Source organism: Ylistrum balloti, unplaced genomic scaffold (genome assembly GCF_031769215.1).
Source record: "Ylistrum balloti isolate Yb309-2 unplaced genomic scaffold, AGI_CSIRO_Ybal_v1 Utg369728, whole genome shotgun sequence".
In the NCBI taxonomy this organism is placed as follows: domain Eukaryota; kingdom Metazoa; phylum Mollusca; class Bivalvia; order Pectinida; family Pectinidae; genus Ylistrum; species Ylistrum balloti.
Genome location: NW_026781944.1, coordinates 61,834 through 82,096, shown reverse-complemented (window position 1 = coordinate 82,096; position 20,263 = coordinate 61,834). Strand labels below are relative to the sequence as shown.

General features: G+C 35.8%; 2 protein-coding genes across 2 annotated transcripts in view; one reads left to right on the top strand and one right to left on the bottom strand.

Annotated features, from left to right (window-relative positions):
* LOC132565624 (ras-related GTP-binding protein C-like) overlaps nucleotides 1–6,543 on the bottom strand; it is a 14,904-nt gene extending 8,361 nt beyond the window's left edge. The window contains exons 1-4 of the mRNA XM_060230270.1: nucleotides 6,465–6,543; nucleotides 2,627–2,724; nucleotides 628–770; nucleotides 23–117 (exon numbers count right to left, since the gene is read on the bottom strand). Of these exons, the coding sequence (XP_060086253.1) occupies nucleotides 23–117; nucleotides 628–770; nucleotides 2,627–2,629 (241 nt within the window). The 5' untranslated portion in view covers nucleotides 2,630–2,724; nucleotides 6,465–6,543. The remainder of the gene's footprint in view (nucleotides 1–22; nucleotides 118–627; nucleotides 771–2,626; nucleotides 2,725–6,464) is intronic.
* On the top strand, nucleotides 2,998–20,263 carry LOC132565623 (exostosin-like 3). Its single transcript, XM_060230269.1, has 9 exons — nucleotides 2,998–3,047; nucleotides 3,463–3,572; nucleotides 4,186–6,552; nucleotides 6,993–7,094; nucleotides 7,218–7,372; nucleotides 7,532–7,659; nucleotides 10,910–11,054; nucleotides 15,293–15,421; nucleotides 15,907–20,263. Exons 3-9 carry the CDS (start codon nucleotides 4,548–4,550, stop codon nucleotides 16,114–16,116), a joined length of 2,874 nt encoding a protein of 957 aa, XP_060086252.1. The 5' UTR covers nucleotides 2,998–3,047; nucleotides 3,463–3,572; nucleotides 4,186–4,547; the 3' UTR covers nucleotides 16,117–20,263.

Below are 20,263 nucleotides of genomic sequence, written 5' to 3'. Positions count from 1 at the left end.
TCATTAGGTTTTGAAAACTTACCTTCTTTAACGATCTTATTTGTACTTTCTAGGAAGAGGGTTTCATTTGGTGACACTTTGTGAAACACTACCTTCTGTATGGAAGATTTACCACTTCTGTAGAAATTAAATGATAAAAGATACATTCAGTATATAATCCAGCTAAAGAAATTATGCTTATAATTATATCATTATTATTTATTGTCAGCAAAAAAAAAACAAAAAACAAAATGGTAGGTAATTAGGCAATAATTTTTCTTATTTTGATATAGTATTTACTAAGGACATCCAAAGAAGGCATCTGGTGTTAAATAACCTTGCCTTGCAAAATGTCACATATCTATCATATTTCAATTTTGTAGTCATGTGAAATACATTACAATATCACCTTCACCTTGTACTGACTGACCTCTTTAATTATGGGTCAACTGGATACACATCTATCATTAAACACAGATAGTATGTTATTACAGAACTGGCTTGGTTGGTTATTTGTTACATAAACTATTGAGTGCACTTATAAGACAGGGGACTAAACCCGTTTCTCCTGTTATGTATAATCAGATTAAATCAAATATAATGCCATTCAACAGCAATTAATTCAATCAATTAATTTTCACAATTCACCTTCTTAGCCCCATAAGCAGAATTCTTGGTTTGTATTCTGATGATGATGCTTGTATTTCCGTGTCATTCTCATCTGGGCCATAGCCAAAGCCCTTTGGAAACGAGCCAAAGGAGCTTGCCACCTTATCGTCAGAGTATGAAGACTGCAAGAAAAAAGGAAAACACAGAAAAATTAAAAGGTTTTACAAAATTTTCCATAATTATATAATATGATATATATGTCGATGAATTAGAGCAACATTATTAGTCCCCATTATTTGAGGAGTGGTAGTGTTGTAGGTTTTAAATGTATAGCAAACATTTTCTGTTGTAGATTCATATACATTACTAATAGTTTCCTTATAACTCAGTCAGAAGAACCCTATCATGCAAACAATTCATTTTTCACAAGAACTACATTCTTCAATTAACATTTCATCCTCCACCATACCTGTTAAGGGTTCATGGTGACCAAAACGGGGATGACCCCAGTTTGATGGTCACTCCCAAACTGGTCATAAGACGTGGACTTCATTCTTTATTTTGTCAAGAAATTCTTAAATAAGTGACAACATCATCAACAAATTATGATGCAAATTTAGTCAAACTTTTATAATCCTGTCATCCTTCTTAATAATTATATATAGTGATTATAATCAATAATTTTGTAAAAGAAAACAGCTTAATGAAATTATATTCAATACTACAAAATGCGATATTTGTCATTTAAAAGTTGTTTTTCACGAATCTTTCTGGTATCTTGTTATATGAAATTAAGATTACCTATTGATTGTTTTAATAAGTATTATCCTCACACATTTAGCAATTTTTTCACATTCTTAACTATATATGCTAAAATTCAGATCTCATTCCACTTTCTGTTTCCTTTATGTTACCTTACTAAGATGGTGGTTAGTTCAAAACTGACAGGTACGTATACAATGTTCACAGGTAAAAAAATTCTTTGTGTATGTAAAAGAATGACAGCTATAACCATTATTTGTTTCTCAAAGTGGCAGACTCTGATTATAGTCACAGGATAATTAGTATTTGACTGTCCATTTAATCACCAGACTTGGGCACCCCCACATATCCTCTTGCCCTAAAGTGTTAGGCAAGGTGGTTCACACCTACTCTGTATACACAAGTGCCCAATTGTCTGGGTTGGGAGTGCTTGCCATGGCCAATAAGTGATACCAGTCACTAGAACTGTAACTTAGCTGTGTGCTGTGAGAACATTTCTTTATAGCAGGTGTAAGCTGGAACTTTGGTGGAAAAGTGGGTCCTGTACAGGCCAGTGTCTTCAGCTGGGTGATTATGGTTTAATGCAAGATTGTAAATAGTTTGCATCAACTGTATCTTACATAACTACTTCAACTCTGTTCAACAAAACTAGCCATTGATATGCATTTTCAGTAGTATCTTGGAAATAAATTGTTTGGTAATGACAGAGACGTATATATGTCTCTGGTAATGACTAGCTTCATCTTATGAAGACAATTCTAAGTTTCCATAAAAATATTGCTCAAGTGGTTTATGGTTTTAGTCTACTACAAAGATATTTATATTTATTTTTTTGCTTTGCTCCGTGCTTTAGTTACCTGATCATAAAGCAATGTATCCCGAATTATAAAACTACTTTTTGTGACAAGTCCATTAAGTATAAGATACATCGTTTGGGCTGTACTGTTCCATGCACCAACGTAAACCCATCAGAGTCTGATAAGCGAAACATGGTCCAACTTGGGTCCTTAGAGTTTTGTGTTCAAGGTCTTCCCGCGACGGAGGGAAATAATCACAAAGAATAATTACAATTTTATAGTTATCGTAGAGACTAATGAAATATTGGAAAGATAATAATCTCTGTATCCTATGACAGGCATGTGACTATACTGAACTGAATCAAAGTCATATAAATTCTGCATCATGCAAACAATCAGAACAACATCGAGCAAATGGCTAACGGGATGTAGAACATCAGGGAACAGTGTAAACCATTATGCGATAAATGCATATTTACCATGTGCGTCAATCACTTCACCAAAACTGTTACTTTCTGATTAGCCTTGTTTTGGATATCACGTTCCTGACACTTCCGGGAAAATCATGTGACCCCTTCTGTCATGGAAAAAATAATATTGCCCGACCGTGAAACAGACCTTCCACGAATTCAGTTAAGAATGACAAAAATAGAAAAATACTGTTGATGTATCTTCTGATAAAAAAATCCACACAATTAATGGTGGTCTTGTATTGTAGCTGCAAGTATTATGTCGTGTTTTTTTTTTATATTCGGAGTTTCTTTCGTGTCATCATTATATTTACATTATAATGGTAAAGTCTAGAGAATCACGAAAGATTTAAAGAGTTTCCGCTGAAAACACATCGTCGACCCAAAAAGATATTTTTGGAAACATTTTTTATCAGAAGACTCCTAACGTGTAAGTTTATTAGGGAAAGCCCATTTTGTACATAATTGGTAATTTTATCAGCGTTTTAAAAAGCTTATACCCAACAGTCATCTGTACGTAATGATTTTACAAGACAACTGCATTGAAGCAGCTGATGATCAGATCTTACCCTGATACAGCCACAGGCATGGGTTCGGTTTTACAGTACAGCTGTTCAATCGAGAATATAATCCTCGACAAAATTAGACGAATTGTTGAATTAAAAATGAATGCGACAGTTTAGTCATTTAAAGAAACGGAAAACATTATGAGTATCAAAGCTGATGAATAACATTGATAAAATAACTATTTTTTTACAAGTACAAATTTTACTGCATAATTCTTTAAAAATAAAAAAAAACGTATAAATTTATGTGAAATAGACAACGTTATACTTTATTCATAGGATGAAAGCATTCGGCTAGCAACACCACTACAGATGTAGCAGATTGGTTTGATGGAAGTATCCTTGAATTTGAAAGGATGGTTTGAGGGAATTTATATCTTCATTTTCCAGTAAGTACAGTCCACCATCTTGTGTATTAACATTATATATATATATGTGTGGGTGTGTGGGTGTGTGTGTGTGTGTGTGTGTGCGTGCGTGTATGCGCGCGGGTGTGTGTACATGTATATCCTCTGAGATTTTAGTTCATATTGCAATTAGAGTTTCAATGCATCTTCTCAGATCTAATGATATTAATTCTAATATGTAAATCAGAAACTAGGTTAACAACATATACAGAATTGAAAATCAACTCTCTTATATATGTACATGTGGAAATGGAGTGAGTTAATGTGACTTACATACAGTGTTAAATATTGTCTCTGTCCCTCAGCTGACAGAGCATGTCTCTTCTGTTCAGTTGGTAGATTATCATGCCAGAGACCTGGGTTTGTTTCCTGGTTTGGGTACTCATCACGAATGTGTATTTTCCTTGTTCTTGCATGTTCTCCTCCCTTGATTTAATCATCAGCAGATAAATATAGATTCAAAATTCAACATAATTTTGAACAACCGAGCTTCCTGATAACTTAAATATACAGCAAAGAATGTGATTTGTAGTATGTTACAGGCCATACTTTTGTTGTGCTTGACAATTTATTTGTATTCTTTATTTGGTCACAGGAGGATATGCTTTGAGATCTGTGATGACTGCCCGTAGTTCCACTTCTATGATGAGATTTGATCCAGTTTCAGTCATATGATGAGAATCTACAATCCCACTTATGTGATGGGATCATGTTGCAGACTTGTCTCAGAGGCACAGAGGAAGTAAATAGTTTAGATTGCTGTTGTGTAAATCAGACATGGGATGAAATGTTTTACTCTACTGATGTCCCATTGGATACTTTCCATGGGATGGAGATAGGTTGGATTTGTGAGATGATACAGAGACATACAGGAACACACAAGGTGACAAGTGATTTCATCCCTGAGACATTAATAATGTAGTATATAGAGCTGTGTTGACTTTAACCTCACACAAAATGGAGGTGACTGGTATTGTAAACCAAAGGAATAGCTTTTTTCATAAACTCACTCATGTACGTCTTTCTCGTCTCATCATGACTCTGTTTGTTATTTTGATTGCTGCTCCTCTAGTAGCCCATTACTACCTCTCAAAGATAACAAGTGATGTTGATGGTGGCACACCAGACCCGAAACTGAAACGGAAAAACCCTCTTGATAGAAAAGACCCATTTCATACAACAGATGTGAAAACACAGTTGAGTGAATTACACAGGATCAAAACATCAGTTAGTAATGAATTACGTGACTTAGAGAGTAAACGTCAGAAATTACAATCCCAGATATCGAAATATCACATGGACATCGAAAAATTACGTGCAGAAAAAGATAACTTGGAGAAGGATATAAAAACGACTCAGTTAAGTCTGGATCAACTACGACTAGAGAGAGATGAGCTTGACCAGCGTTACATTCCGATATTAAAAGCTCCTCAACAAATACTGTTAGGACCTGACGCAAATACTCACATAGTTCCTCCAGTATCTTCTGTATCTTGTCATATGCATTCATGTTTTGACTATTCACGTTGTTCTGTTCTATCAAGATTCCCTGTGTATTTTTACACTGGAAAACAACTTCTAGATTTTGGAACCATAGATTCTTTTATCGAAAGTTCTGTATCAGAAATTCTTGGCAAAAATCAGTATAGAACATATGATCCAACATCTTCCTGTATATATGTAGCAGTTGTAGGTCAGACGAAATCTCAAAGCACTGATTTAAAATCTTTAGAAAAAGCCCTGCATAGTTTGCCATACTGGCATGGAGATGGCAGAAATCATGTAATTATGAATATTCTTCGACAGCCCGGAAATGCCAACATGTTCAGTGGCGTAAATACTGGACGAGCTGTCATCGCTCAGACTGCTTTCACAGAAACCAATTACAGGGCCAATTTTGATGTCTTAATCCCACCCAGTTTAGGCAAAGTGTCCGGAGATATCTGGCAAGATCTTCCACCGTGTTCTCCTATCCGACGGAAATATTTCCTGTCATTTGTTGGTGTGTATAATAATGGTGTTTTACAGAGTAAACCAGTGATATATCAGAATTCAAATGTGAATATTGAGTCTAATGAATTGAACAATTTGTTTGAGAATGGTCATGGGTCTGATGATGTTAATTATCAAAATCGTAACTTAAAATCAATCAATGATGTGAATAATATAGAGGAAGGAGAAGAAGAAGAGAAGGAGTTAGACTTTGAAAAAACTATTGTAGAATATTTAAAAGGGATGGAAAAGGCGACTGATCATGATCAGTATACACAGTTCTCCTGTGATAACCCTGTACCTGGTGCAGTGATTGGTGAGTGGGCCTTGTGTGGGGATGCCAGCGAACGACGAGACTTACTAGTGCAATCAACATTTGCTCTTATATTTGCACCATTGAACACTAGCTATGTATCAACAGCAGTCTTTCAGATTCGTTTGTATGAGAGTTTAAAATATGGGGCAGTGCCTGTTGTTTTAGGCAATTACATGCAATTACCGTTTGATGAAATCCTAGATTGGAAAAAAGCAGCCATTATTCTTCCGAGGGCTCGTTTGGCTGAAGTTCATTTCATTTTAAGGACATATACAGATAATGATATTGCTCTGATGCGGAGACAAGGCAGATTTGTGTACGAGACTTACTTTGGTACATCCTACAACATATTCAATACTGTGTTAGCCATACTACGAACTAGACTCACCATTCCTGCTGTACCAGTGCCAGACGTACCCTCCCCCAGTGTCTTCAACACTACATTCCTTACCCTAAAACTGGAGGGACCGGAACCAAACCCAGAGACCGATGAGGTGCTGGGGCCATTGGAAAATCCTTTTGGCTCCCTCAAATTTAAACAGAATTTCACTCAATATGTTGCCTACCAAATGTTTCAGCATCCAGGAGATCCTTTACGTATGTTCCCAAACACGCCATTTGAAGAAATACTTCCTTCAGAAGCCAAATTCCTAGGTAACAAATCAACATATATTTATATATAATATGTATAATACAACAGTATACATGGTTTTGTTAGTAGTGAGGACACTTGTTAAAACATAGCATCAAAGATGAAAAATATACACAGTTCTAAGTTGACAAAAATGTTGTACATTATATCAATAGTAATATTATTGTGTAGACAATTATCAGAAAGTAAACCTGGAATTATGGACAAAAATTATGCCCGTTATTCCCACTGAGATTTTAAAAATTCATTAAATGTATTGGTGTTTTGAAACATTAATATTTGTAATGTATATATTTTATGCTACAATGTAATTATTGATTGACCTAGTTTAACTTGTTGAAAAAGCAACTACATTCGAGTTATCAACAAATAATGTTCGCTTTTTTATTTAGTTCTACTATGTATTTCCTGTTATGTATTGAAAATTTTGTGTCCATTGTAGGGTCAGGGTATGGCTTCCGGCCGGTCAATAAAGGTGAAGGGGGAGCTGGAAGGGAATTCAGTGAATCCTTAGGAGGTAACATTCCTCGGGAACAGTTTACAAGTAAGTCATTTCATATATGAGTATAGATGTTGTTAATGAGCTTTAATGGGTTGTCTCCCCTAATCAGTCATGGATTGTCTCCCTTACATAGTCATCTCTTTATAATGATGTGTTTTGATGCAGTTGTGATGTTGACCTATGAGCGAGAGGCTGTCCTGATTGGTGCTATACAGAGGCTGAAGGGACTGCCGTTCCTCAATAAAGTCCTTATTGTGTGGAATAACCCAGTAGCCCCTTCTCCAGAACTCAGATGGCCTGAAATACATGTTCCCATATTGGTGAGTGTGTTTAGTGTGTAATATGTATATCACAGAGTAAAGGTAATAATGTCTTCAAATTAGATTGATATATTAAAAAATATATACATACAATACGAAAGTAATGGCAAATTGAAAAATTGTATCTTTTTTTTTTCTTTTTTATTTTGTTTCATTCAGGTTATCAGAACTGCCAAAAATAGCCTCAACAACCGCTTCTTGCCCTTTGATGCTATAGAAACAGAGGCCATTTTGAGTATAGATGATGATGCCCATCTCCGTCATGATGAAATCATATTTGGATTTAGGTAATTAGTTTTTGACAGATATGGTATTTGCAATACTTAAAATTTTGCTTATCAATATAGCATTAATCTTGAAATTTAAATACTTGCCTAGAAAGAGCATTGGAAAACAGCAATATTTTTATAGTCCTCACTTTAGAAGTTAAAAAATCATGAATCTTAAGGAGAAGAGACATACAGGTATACGATCTCTACATTTTTTCTGTATTTACCTGTATGTTTCCCTTTACAATCTCTATATTTTTTCTGTATTTACCTGTATGTTTTCCTTTATGATCTCTATATTTTTTCTGTATTTACCTGTATGTTTCCCTTTACAATCTCTATATTTTTTCTGTATTTACCTGTATGTTTCCCTTTACAATCTCTATATTTTTTCTGTATTTACCTGTATGTTTTCCTTTATGATCTCTATATTTTTTCTGTATTTACCTGTATGTCACCCTTTACAATCTCTACATTTTTTCTGTATTTACCTGTATGTTTATGTTTCACTTTACAATCTCTATATTTTTTCTGTATTTACCTGTATGTTTTCCTTTACAATCTCTATATTTTTTCTGTATTTACCTGTATGTTTCCCTTTACACTCTCTATATTTTTTCTGTATTTACCTGTATGTTTCCCTTTACAATCTCTATATTTTTTCTGTATTTACCTGTATGTTTCCCTTTACACTCTCTATATTTTTTCTGTATTTACCTGTATGTTTCCCTTTACACTCTCTATATTTTTTCTGTATTTACCTGTATGTTTTCCTTTATGATCTCTATATTTTTTCTGTATTTACCTGTATGTTTCCCTTTACAATCTCTATATTTTTTCTGTATTTACCTGTATGTTTCCCTTTACACTCTCTATATTTTTTCTGTATTTACTCTCTATATTTTTTCTGTATTTACCTGTATGTTTCCCTTTACACTCTCTATATTTTTTCTGTATTTACCTGTATGTTTTCCTTTATGATCTCTATATTTTTTCTGTATTTACCTGTATGTCACCCTTTACAATCTCTACATTTTTTCTGTATTTACCTGTATGTTTCCCTTTACAATCTCTATATTTTTTTTGTATTTACCTGTATGTTTCCCTTTACACTCTCTATATTTTTTCTGTCCGCCTTTACAATCTCTATATTTTCTTTACACTCTCTATATTTTTTCTGTATTTACCTGTATATTTTCCTTTATGATCTCTATATTTTTTCTGTATTTACCTTTTATTTTTTCTGTATTTACCTGTATGTTTCCCTTTACAATCTCTATATTTTTTCTGTATTTACCTGTATGTTTATTTACCTGTATCCTTTATGATCTCTATTTATTTTTTCTGTATTTACCTGTATGTTTCCCTTTACAATCTCTATATTTTTTCTGTATTTACCTGTATGTTTCCTTTACAATCTCTCTATATTTTTTCTGTATTTACCTGTATGTTTTCCTTTACATCTCTATCTCTATATTTTTTCTGTATTTACCTGTATGTTTCCCTTTACAATCTCTATATTTTTTCTGTATTTACCTGTATGTTTTCCTTTACAATCTCTATATTTTTTCTGTATTTACTATATTTTTTCTGTATTTACCTGTATGTGTTCCCTTTACACTCTCTATATTTTTTCTGTATTTACCTGTATGTTTCCCTTTACAATCTCTATATTTTTTCTGTATTTACCTCTCTCTCTATATTTTTTCTGTATATACCTGTATGTTTCCCTTTACAATCTCTATATTTTTTCTGTATTTACCTGTATGTTTTCCTTTATGATCTCTATATTTTTTCTGTATTTACCTGTATGTTTCCCTTTACAATCTCTATATTTTTTCTGTATTTACCTGTATGTTTACCTGTATTTACCTGTATGTTTCCCTTTACACTCTCTATATTTTTTCTGTATTTACCTGTATGTTTTTCCCTTTACAATCTCTATATTTTTTTTGTATTTACCTGTATGTTTCCCTTTACACTCTCTATATTTTTTCTGTATTTACCTGTATGTTTTCCTTTACAATCTCTATATTTTTTCTGTATTTACCTGTATGTTTTCCTTTACACTCTCTATATTTTTTCTGTATTTACCTGTATGTTTTCCTTTACACTCTCTACATTTTTTCTGTATTTACCTGTATGTTTCCCTTTACAATCTCTATATTTTTTCTGTATTTACCTGTATGTTTTCCTTTACAATCTCTATATTTTTTCTGTATGTACCTGTATGTTTTCCTTTACAATCTCTATATTTTTTCTGTATTTACCTGTATATTTTCCTTTACATTCTCTATATTTTTTCTGTATTTACCTGTATGTTTCCCTTTACACTCTCTATATTTTTTCTGTATTTACCTGTATGTTTTCCTTTACAATCTCTATATTTTTTCTGTATTTACCTGTATGTTTCCCTTTACAATCTCTATATTTTTTTTGTATTTACCTGTATGTTTCCCTTTACACTCTCTATATTTTTTCTGTATTTACCTGTATGTTTTCCTTTACAATCTCTATATTTTTTCTGTATTTACCTGTATGTTTCCCTTTACAATCTCTATATTTTTTCTGTATTTACCTGTATGTTTCCCTTTACACTCTCTATATTTTTTCTGTATTTACCTGTATGTTTCCCTTTACAATCTCTATATTTTTTCTGTATTTACCTGTATGTTTCCCTTTACACTCTCTATATTTTTTCTGTATTTACCTGTATGTTTTCCTTTATGATCTCTATATTTTTTCTGTATTTATGTATCCCTTTACAATCTCTATATTTTTTCTGTATTTACCTGTATGTTTTTTACCTCTATATTTTTTTTGTATTTACCTAGAGATTATAACAAAAACTAAAAAGATTTTAGCAAAAGACGCAGAGATCACTGATAGAAAAACATGGAGGTTATATACAACATAAATATTGTAACAGAAAATAAAGCAATCAATGGGCCTTTTAGGATAACAGAGCAATTCAGCTTTCTTTATATGTCAGACAGATGTTTGCAGATTCAAATCTTGATTATTTGATTTCTTTTGGTACGGTTGTAAGTAAGACTTTCCTCGAAAAATTACAGATATGTTGTCTTTTGTCAGAACGAGTTTGTAATTTGTCATTAGAAAATGCCATCCAATAAAAATAATGAATACAAAAAAAAAATTAAATCATGTGACTTTGAATACCTGAAGTTTCACTACAACTTCATATTTTACCAACAAAATAGTCTGCGGATACACCATGTATGGAATAACAATGTAAGGTACATTATAGGGTATGGAGAGAGGAGCGTGACCGGATTGTTGGATTTCCGGGGCGGTTCCATGCCTGGGATGTACACTCCAACGCCTGGCTCTACAATTCTAACTACTCCTGTGAGCTGTCAATGGTTCTAACCGGAGCAGCATTCTTTCATAAGGTAAGTTAAATATACCTGTACATACTCAATAGGAGTTGTCATAAGGTCACCCTAACCTCAAAGCCATATAAACTTTTAAAGTCAACCTCACCTCCAAGTTACCCACATTATAAAGTCGCCCTCACCTCCAAGTTACCCACACTGTAAGGTCACCCTCACCTCCAAGTTACCCACACTGTAAGGTCACCCTCACCGCCAAGTTACCAACACTGTAAGGTCACCCTCAACTCCAAGTTACCCACACTGTAAGGTCATCCTCACCGCCAAGTAACCCTCATTCCAAACCCACTCACACTGTAAAATCATCCTCACCTCCAAATTACCCACACTGTAAAGTCGCCCTCACCTTCAAGTTACCCTCACTGTAAGGTCACCCTCACCTTCAAGTTACCCTCACTGTAAGGTCATCCTCACCGCCAAGTAACCCTCATTCCAATGCCACTCACACTGTAAAATCATCCTCACCTCCAAATTACCCACACTGTAAAGTCGCCCTCACCTTCAAGTTACCCTCACTGTAAGGTCACCCTCACCTCCAAATTACCCATACTGTAAAGTCACCCTCACCATCAAGTTCCCACCCTGTAAGGTCACCCTCACCCCCAAATTACCCACACTGTAAAGTCGTCCTCACCTCCAAGTTACCCACCCTGTAAAGTCACCCTCACCATCAAGTTCCCACACTGTAAAGTCACCCTCACCATCAAGTTCCCACCCTGTAAGGTCACCCTCACCCCCAAATTACCCACACTGTAAAGTCGTCCTCACCTCCAAGTTACCCACCCTGTAAAGTCACCCTCACCATCAAGTTACGCACACTGTAAAGTCGCCCTCACCTCCAACTTACCCATACTGTAAAGTCACCCTCACCATCAAGTTCCCACACTGTAAGGTCACCCTCACCCCCAAATTACCCACACTGTAAAGTCGTCCTCACCTCCAAGTTACCCACACTGTAAAGTTGCCCTCACCATCAAGTTACGCACACTGTAAAGTCGCCCTCACCTCCAACTTACCCAAACTGTAAGGTCACCCTAATGGCCAAGTTACCCTCATTCCAAAGTCACTCACACTGTAAAGTCACCCTCACCATCAATTTACCCACACTGTAAAGTCGCCCTCACCTCCAAGTTACCCACACTGTAAGGTCACCCTCACCGCCAAGTAACCCTCATTCCAAAGTCACTCACACTGTAAAGTCACCCTCACCATCAAGTTACCCACACTGTAAAGTCGCCCTCACCTCCAAGTTACCCACACTGTAAGGTCACCCTAATGGCCAAGTAACCCTCATTCCAAAGTCACTCACACTGTAAAGTCGCCCTCACCTCCAAGTTACCCACACTGTAAGGTCACCCTAATGGCCAAGTAACCCTCATTCCAAAGTCACTCACACTGTAAAGTTGTCCTCACCTTTACATCAACCACACTGTAAAGTCACCCACTCAATAAGGTCACCCTCACCTCGAAGTAACCCTCATTCCAAAGTCACCCACACTGTAAAGTTGCCCTCACCTCTTTGTTAACCATATAGTAAGGTCACCCTCTCCTTCAAGTCACCTACACCACCCACACAGTAAGGTCACCCTCTCCTTCAAATCACCCACACCACCCACACAGTAAGGTCACCCTCTCCTTCCAGTCACCCACACCACCCACACAGTAAGGTCACCCTCTCCTTCAAGTCACCCACACCACCCACACAGTAAGGTCACCCTCTCCTTCCAGTCACCCACACCACCCACACAGTAAGGTCACCCTCTCCTTCAAGTCACCCACACCACCCACACAGTAAGGTCACCCTCTCCTTCCAGTCACCCACACCACCCACACAGTAAGGTCACCCTCTCCTCCAAGTCACCCACACCACCCACACAGTAAGGTCACCCTCTCCTTCAAGTCACCCACACCACCCACACAGTAAGGTCACCCTCTCCTTCCAGTCACCCACACAGTAAGGTCACCCTCTCTTTCAAGTCACCCACACCATCCAAACAGTAAGGTCACCCTCTCCTTCAAGTCACCCACACCACCCACACAGTAAGGTCACCCTCTCCTCCAAGTCACCCACACCACCCACACAGTAAGTTCACCCTCTCCTTCCAGTCACCCACACAGTAAGGTCACCCTCTCCTTCCAGTCACCCACACCACCCACACAGTAAGGTCACCCTCTCCTTCAAGTCACCCACACCACCCACACAGTAAGGTCACCCTCTCCTCCAAGTCACCCACACCACCCACACAGTAAGGTCACCCTCTCCTCCAAGTCACCCACACCACCCACACAGTAAGGTCACCCTCTCCTCCAAGTCTCAGCCACACTGCAATTTCACTACAACTAAAAGTCAAGCCCAACTCAACTTTAGTCACACCTGAATGTCAGCCAAACTTCAAAGTTGCCGACTTCCAAAAAGTGAGCCGAATTGTAAGCACGGTTACCTATGTTTTATTTAATAGCCACACATTAAATCCTTTAAGTACTATTCCAATCTCTATACTTCACATGCAACCTTCTTTATAATCTGTTTCAGTATCTTTCTTTGTTTAAACCTCATATTTGACCTACATTATAGTCTTTTTCAGTATCTTTCTTGTGTTTAAACTTCATATATGGTCTACATTATAAAATGTTTCAGTATCTTTCTTTTAAACTTCATATATGACCTACATTATAGTCTGTTTCAGTATCTTTCTTTGTTTAAACTTCATATATGATCTACATTATAGTCTGTTTCAGTTTCTTTCTTATGTTTAAACTTCAGATATGACCTACATTATAGTCTGTTTCAGTATCTTTCTTTTAAACTTCATATATGAGCTACATTTTAGTCTGTTTCAGTATCTTTCTTTGTTTAAACTTCATATATGATCTACATTATAGTCTGTTTCAGTTTCTTTCTTATGTTTAAACTTCAGATATGACCTACATTATAGTCTGTTTCAGTATCATTCTTTGTTTGAACTTCAGATATGACCTACATTATACCGTATTTCACCGCAAATAAGCCCCCCACCACTTTTTCCAATTTGCCAGGAATAGGTGGTATTTGCAATTAATTTCCCCCCCCTTCCCCCACTTTTTTTTGAAAAAAAAAAGACAACATGCGCGACGATAAAGCAGTACTTACATTTAATTGCCAGATGTAATTATGAGGGGCTTGTTTTTGTAGTGTTTACAGGTGGCCACTTTTTTGTTATTTTAACTGGTGATAATTAGGTAACAATCACAGCGACTGAGCGAGAGGGCCTCGCTCAAAACACGCTTAAACAACACAAGACTTTTACACGTTGAGTCCCAAGCCATATCAGTGTCGTTAGATAGCAGAGATGTGATATATATGTCTCTGTTAAATAGAGAGTGAAAATCCAACCAAGACACAAATCATCATGCCTGCTACACGAAGACGTTACACAGTAAAGGAGAAGTTGGACATCGTCAACTGGTTCCGGGACAATTGCCGAAATCTCCATCAGACAACACGAGAATTCTCCGTCGACAGGAAACTCGTCAGACAGTGGGACAGAGACTTGGAGAAACTCCTTGGCCATGGAAAAGGAACAGACTTCAAGAAGAAGAAGCTTGACACTAACCCAGCACCCAAGGCCATTAAGATTGACGACGCCGTGTTTGACTGGTTCGTTGAGGAACGCGCTCAGGGTCGAGCCGTCTCCGGTTATCAACTGCAGTCCAAGGGGAGACAAGTCGCAAGAGTGACACGTGTGTGGGGACCAAACACGGATGATGTGCATCGTATTCTGGGCAGGTGTGTGGCCTGTAACTGTCTAGGATGTCACGCCGTCTTCGTCATGGACTTCCGCAAGATCGATGAGGTCCTACAGCAGGAACTTGATGTGACACAGGCCCACAGCATCTTATTTGATTCAGACGAGTCCGATGACGAGACTCTCCTATTCGGAGGATTCGGGCCGAAGGATTAGCTATTTAGTATATTTTGTTATATTGTTAATAAAATTATCGGCCCTATTTTCGTCTTTGGGTTATTTTTGATGACAGATAGGCCAAGTTATCGTTCCTTATGATGAAAAATCCAAGATGGCAGACACACGTACATCTCGTGAATAGGGGGGTTGCCTGCAAATAAGCCCCCTCCCCTCTTTTGACAGTCTTTTTTTAACTGGGTGTGGAGGCATATTTGCGGTAAAATACAGTAATATGTTTCAGTATCTTTCTTCTGTTTAAACTTCAGATATCACCTACATTATGGTCTATTTCAGTATTATTCCTATCTCTACACCTACTCCATGCCTCAAGCAATCCGCAATAAAGTAGATGAGTTTATCAACTGTGAAGACATTGCCATGAACTTCTTGGTTTCTCACATCACAAGGAAACCGCCGATAAAGGTAGATTGCTCTATTTATCTTGTGGTTTCCAATGGGGTGAAAACATCATCAACGTATTTAATTAGCATCTTTTCTACAATATACATGGGTGGGCTTATTACTGGGTATGGGTTTATTGTGAGATAAATTCACATTTTTGTTGGTTCTCTAATGCCACAAGATCCTCATTATCCTTTGTAGTCAAGTCTACATACTTTTATTTCTTGGCACATCTTTGTTATCAACTTTGTCTAAACATTTATGATTATTTTCTGCATTATGTATCAATTTCTATGTAGCTCACAATCATTGGGTGTACAATTTACACACTAACACAGATTTATTGAAAATGGGATCAGTTTAAAACAACATTTTTTTGTTAGGGCACCTTAATTTTCTTGTGGCAAACCAATTTTTATGACCACAATGCAAATTTATTAGATCTGTATAACAATAATTTAATGTAAGATTTGTAATTATAACAGTTGAACTTTGGTTTTTCACAGGTGACCTCACGTTGGACATTTCGTTGTCCTGGCTGCCCACGGACTCTGTCTAATGACAGTTCACACTTTGATGAACGCCACAAGTGTATTAATTTTTTTGTAAAAGTATATGGTTATATGCCATTGCTATACACTCAGTATCGGGTGGACTCAGTGCTCTTCAAAACTCGCCTTCCTCATGACAAACAAAAGTGCTTCAAGTTTATTTAACTTGTAATCTGTAACCTGAGAACTTTGCTCACATAAAGTTGAACCATGTGATGTAGCCCTTCCTACAGGATTCATTGTGGTATATAATGGTTTTCTGACATTGTGGGATTTAAAACAGAAAATTGTATTACTTATTTGCATTTCGTAATTGAAATGTTAATTCAGGAAAGATGTTGAAAACTCTCTAACAGGTGAGCTTGAAATCAGGAATTTAATGCTTTATGGCTACAATAGCCGTCCCAGTTTGTTAACAAGTTGTAATGTTAATGATATTTTTCATATTCATGACCTAGTTTATTTATGTGACCTTATTCATATTCACGACCTAGTTTATATATGTGACCTTATTCATATTCACGACCTAGTTTATATATGTGACCTTATATTCATGACCTAGTTTAGTATGTAACCTCATTCATGACCTAGTTTAAGATATATATAGAATATGATATTAAGTGGTTTCCCCTTTAATATCCTATATAATTCAAAAGTATGACAGAATATCTAAATCTTCTCACGAGTGAAAAATATAGATACATTATGTCATTCAAGAGAAATATTTATGAAATTTAACTGAAAACCATTAAACTTTTTTTTTGTACATTTTTAAAGGAAAACCAAAGAAAAGTGACTCCAAATATCAAATAAAGCAGTGTTAAAAAAAGTCCAAGAAATATTGGTGTGCTCTTTACCTTCAGATAGTTTGATGTTTAACTTGACAACAAGACGACGCCATTGTGAATAGGCTGCATTATGTGGTATTTTACCATTTTATGCTGTTATCTGCTAAGAATCGCTTACAAAACTGATTTTATATACCAAGTTAGAGAAAGCCAGTAATGTACATGGAAATTATTTGATGGAAAACAAACTTATTCAACCTAAGCTTGCTTTGTGTCCGAACAGGAAAATTGGAGAATTTCAATGCAGTGACTTCAAAGCACCCATCTGTTTGGTCAAAAATAGGAGAGCTGTATCATCACTAGTTCTCATTAAAGATTTCTTTTATCATCACTGCAGTTTATTTGTGTGACCTTATTCATATGTGTGACCTGGTTTATGTGTGAGACCTTATCCATATGTGTGACCTGGTCTATGTCTGTTACCTTATTCATATGTGTGACCTGGTTTATGTGTGTGACCTTATCCATATGTGTGACCTGGTCTATGTGTGTGACCTTATTCATATGTGTGACCTTATCCATATGTGTGACCTTATCCATATACACAATCATGTGTTTCTCTGACCTTGTTTACCTGTATTGATATTTTCACTTTGATTTTTATATGACTCCAGCATAAATGTGACCTAGATAAACGTATGTGACTTACCTCGTAGTTTCTATACATGATCAAATTTTCATATGTGACCTAGTTAAACTGTCTACTTAATATACATGACCTAGAATAGTTTTGTATGGTCTAATTTATGACCTAGGTTAGGTATTTTTGATCTGATTATAGGATATCTGACTCTGTTTACATATAAATCAATTATTGAATTATTGAAAAATATATTACGCTGTCATTGTTAATTAAAACAAATAATCACCAGAAATTCTGAGTCCTATGAATTCTTTATATTTCAGTTTTTTTTTTCATTTCTGCAGAATTGAAAATAAAGACATGGTTGATTATCAGATACAGAAGTATTACCGGATTTTGCTTTACATTGTCATGTACTGTACACTGTAAAGGATTTTACACTTTAGTTTTCGATATGAAAAAGATGTCTGTTTTTTACTGGAACATCTCTTTTCCACTGTTATCTACTGAAATGTCAATAAGATATCATTTAATGAAAATATCACAACGAATATTATGATATCAAAATCTGTTATGGAGAATATTCATAAAAATTACAACTTATAACGTAGTTACTGGCATATACCATGATATATTGATTTATCAGAAAATTATAATAGATAACCTTATGGTAATGTTATAGTGTTTATCTCATAATATATAAATATGCCATGACTTTGTTTATTAAGTATTACATAGTTATTCAATCCCTTCTGATGGTAATTACAGAGTTATTGCCCTTTGTTAAAATTTTGTATCATGGACATAACTTTTAGATTAGGATAATGAAACTTGGTGTATACATCGATCCTACAAAGACTATGTACAATGAGCCCACAAACCCTTAACTACAGAGGTGTGGCCCTTTGTTAGAATTTTTGTATCCAGAACATAACTTTGCCCACAGTTATTTGAGGATCATGAAACTTGATGTATACATTGGTCATGCAAAGAAAAAGTGCAGTGTGCCTAATTAAGGACCAGCATCCCCTCAGTAATTATGTTCTGTGTTTTTTTGTGTCTCGACCGTAACTTTGCTTGCATTTAAACTAGGATAATGAAAATTAGTGTATTCGTTGTTCATGCAAAGAAAATGTGCATTGTATCAAATTCATAGCCTAAAACTCCTTAATTACAGAGTTGTTGCCCTTTGTAAATTTCATCTTTTTTTTTGTTTTTGTCTGATGCATAATTTAAAATGCTTCTATTAAAACTTAGATAATGAAACTTGGGTGTATATTTGGTGTATGCATTACTCATACTAAGAGGACGTACCAAATTCAGTGCCTGAAACCCCTTAAATACTTAGTTGTTACCAATTGTTAAAATTTTTTGTCAAATTAAGATGTTTTCAGGAGCACTCATTGGTTTTACTGACACTCTTGTTTTTTACAGCTCACCCGGTCTGAAGGACTGAAGAGTTTATGCCATACCACAGCGTCTGTTGTCTGTCATCTTTTCCTTCAAGTTATAAACCACCAATCATATTGTTACATTACCAAATTTGGTCAGAAGCATCTTTGGTTGAAGGAATTAGATTTAAATGGTTGATGTTGATCCCCTGGGCCCCAAGTTCTTTAAAATCCTATTCTTCCTTTAAGCATTAATGGATATTGCCGACATTTGCTCTGAAGTATTATTTGATGAAAAGAAATAAATATTGTATTACAGTTGGTACCAGCCCTGAGGGTTGAGGACTAAAAGATGAAATTGAGAAGATAGTGTAAAATCCTACTCCACCTGTGGGAACAATTGGATTATAACTGAATTTGGTCTGAAATATTCTTTGGTGAAGTGGAATCAGTTTTGAATAAAGATGGGTCTCAGCTCCATTATGGCAGGAAGGACGGGTTCCAATGGAGGACCTCTTGAAAATGTTATGAAACCTTACCCCTCCTGTAGAAATAATTGGAGTTTGTCTAAATTTGAACTGAAGCATTCTCAGGCGAAGGGAAATTTGTACTATTTAAACAGTGCATCTTGGCCCCTTGGGGCAGGAGGGGGCAGTGCGTAGTCAGGGAAACAGAGCAAATTCTTTAAAACCCTCTCCTTTTGTAGTCGTGAATAAATATTCCCCAAATTTGGTCTGAAACATACTTGGAGATGAAGGATGAAGGGGAATCAATTTTGTTTAAATGTTGGGTCTTGACCTCCTGGTGTGGGAGGGTGGGGACCAATATAAGAAATTTAGGAAATCCCCTAAAATCTTACTCCTTCTGTAGGAATGAATGGATTATTACCCAATTTGGTCTGAAATATCTTTTGTTGAAGGGGAATCAACTTTGTATGAATAGTGGGTTTTGGCCCACTACAGTGAAAGGGCTGGGCCCAATAGGGGAAATAGATGTGAATAATTCTGCTTGTCCAAATGAGATCTGAAGAATCCTTGGATGAAAAGGATTCAGCTTTAAATAAATTGTGCATTTTACTCCTTTTGGAGTCTACTAAGTTAAAAGATACAAGTCTCTTTAATTGTTTCCTTTAGTTTTAATGAAACAATTCAGCACACTAAACCAGATGAGAAATACAGGTTCTATATTACTTCTCGCCTGAGAACATCCTTAGATTTGTCTTATTTGTAAAAAAAAAAGTAAAAATTTGGAATTTGTTATTTATTGAAAATTCAACATCCTTGTTCCAGTTAAGAAATTTGTCCATTTCATTTTAGTCATATTCAGGTGAGTTACATCCATGTACATCATACCAGTTTCTGTTATCACCTTTGATTGACATTTCACAAAGAGCATTTAAACAGGAAACAAAGGTCATAGATTTATGCAGTATTGTGAAAATATTGTAAAGTATTTTATGATTGCTTCAAATAAATGTCATCAAATATTCA

Excerpts from the sequence above, each read along its gene's own strand:
- LOC132565623 (XM_060230269.1), top strand. The coding sequence starts at position 4,548 with ATGGAGGTGACTGGTATTGTAAACCAAAGGAATAGCTTTTTTCATAAA. Across the intron at positions 7,095-7,217 it reads TCCTCGGGAACAGTTTACAA|TTGTGATGTTGACCTATGAG; the intron begins GTAAGTCATTTC and ends GTTTTGATGCAG. Across the intron at positions 11,055-15,292 it reads GAGCAGCATTCTTTCATAAG|TATTATTCCTATCTCTACAC; the intron begins GTAAGTTAAATA and ends GGTCTATTTCAG.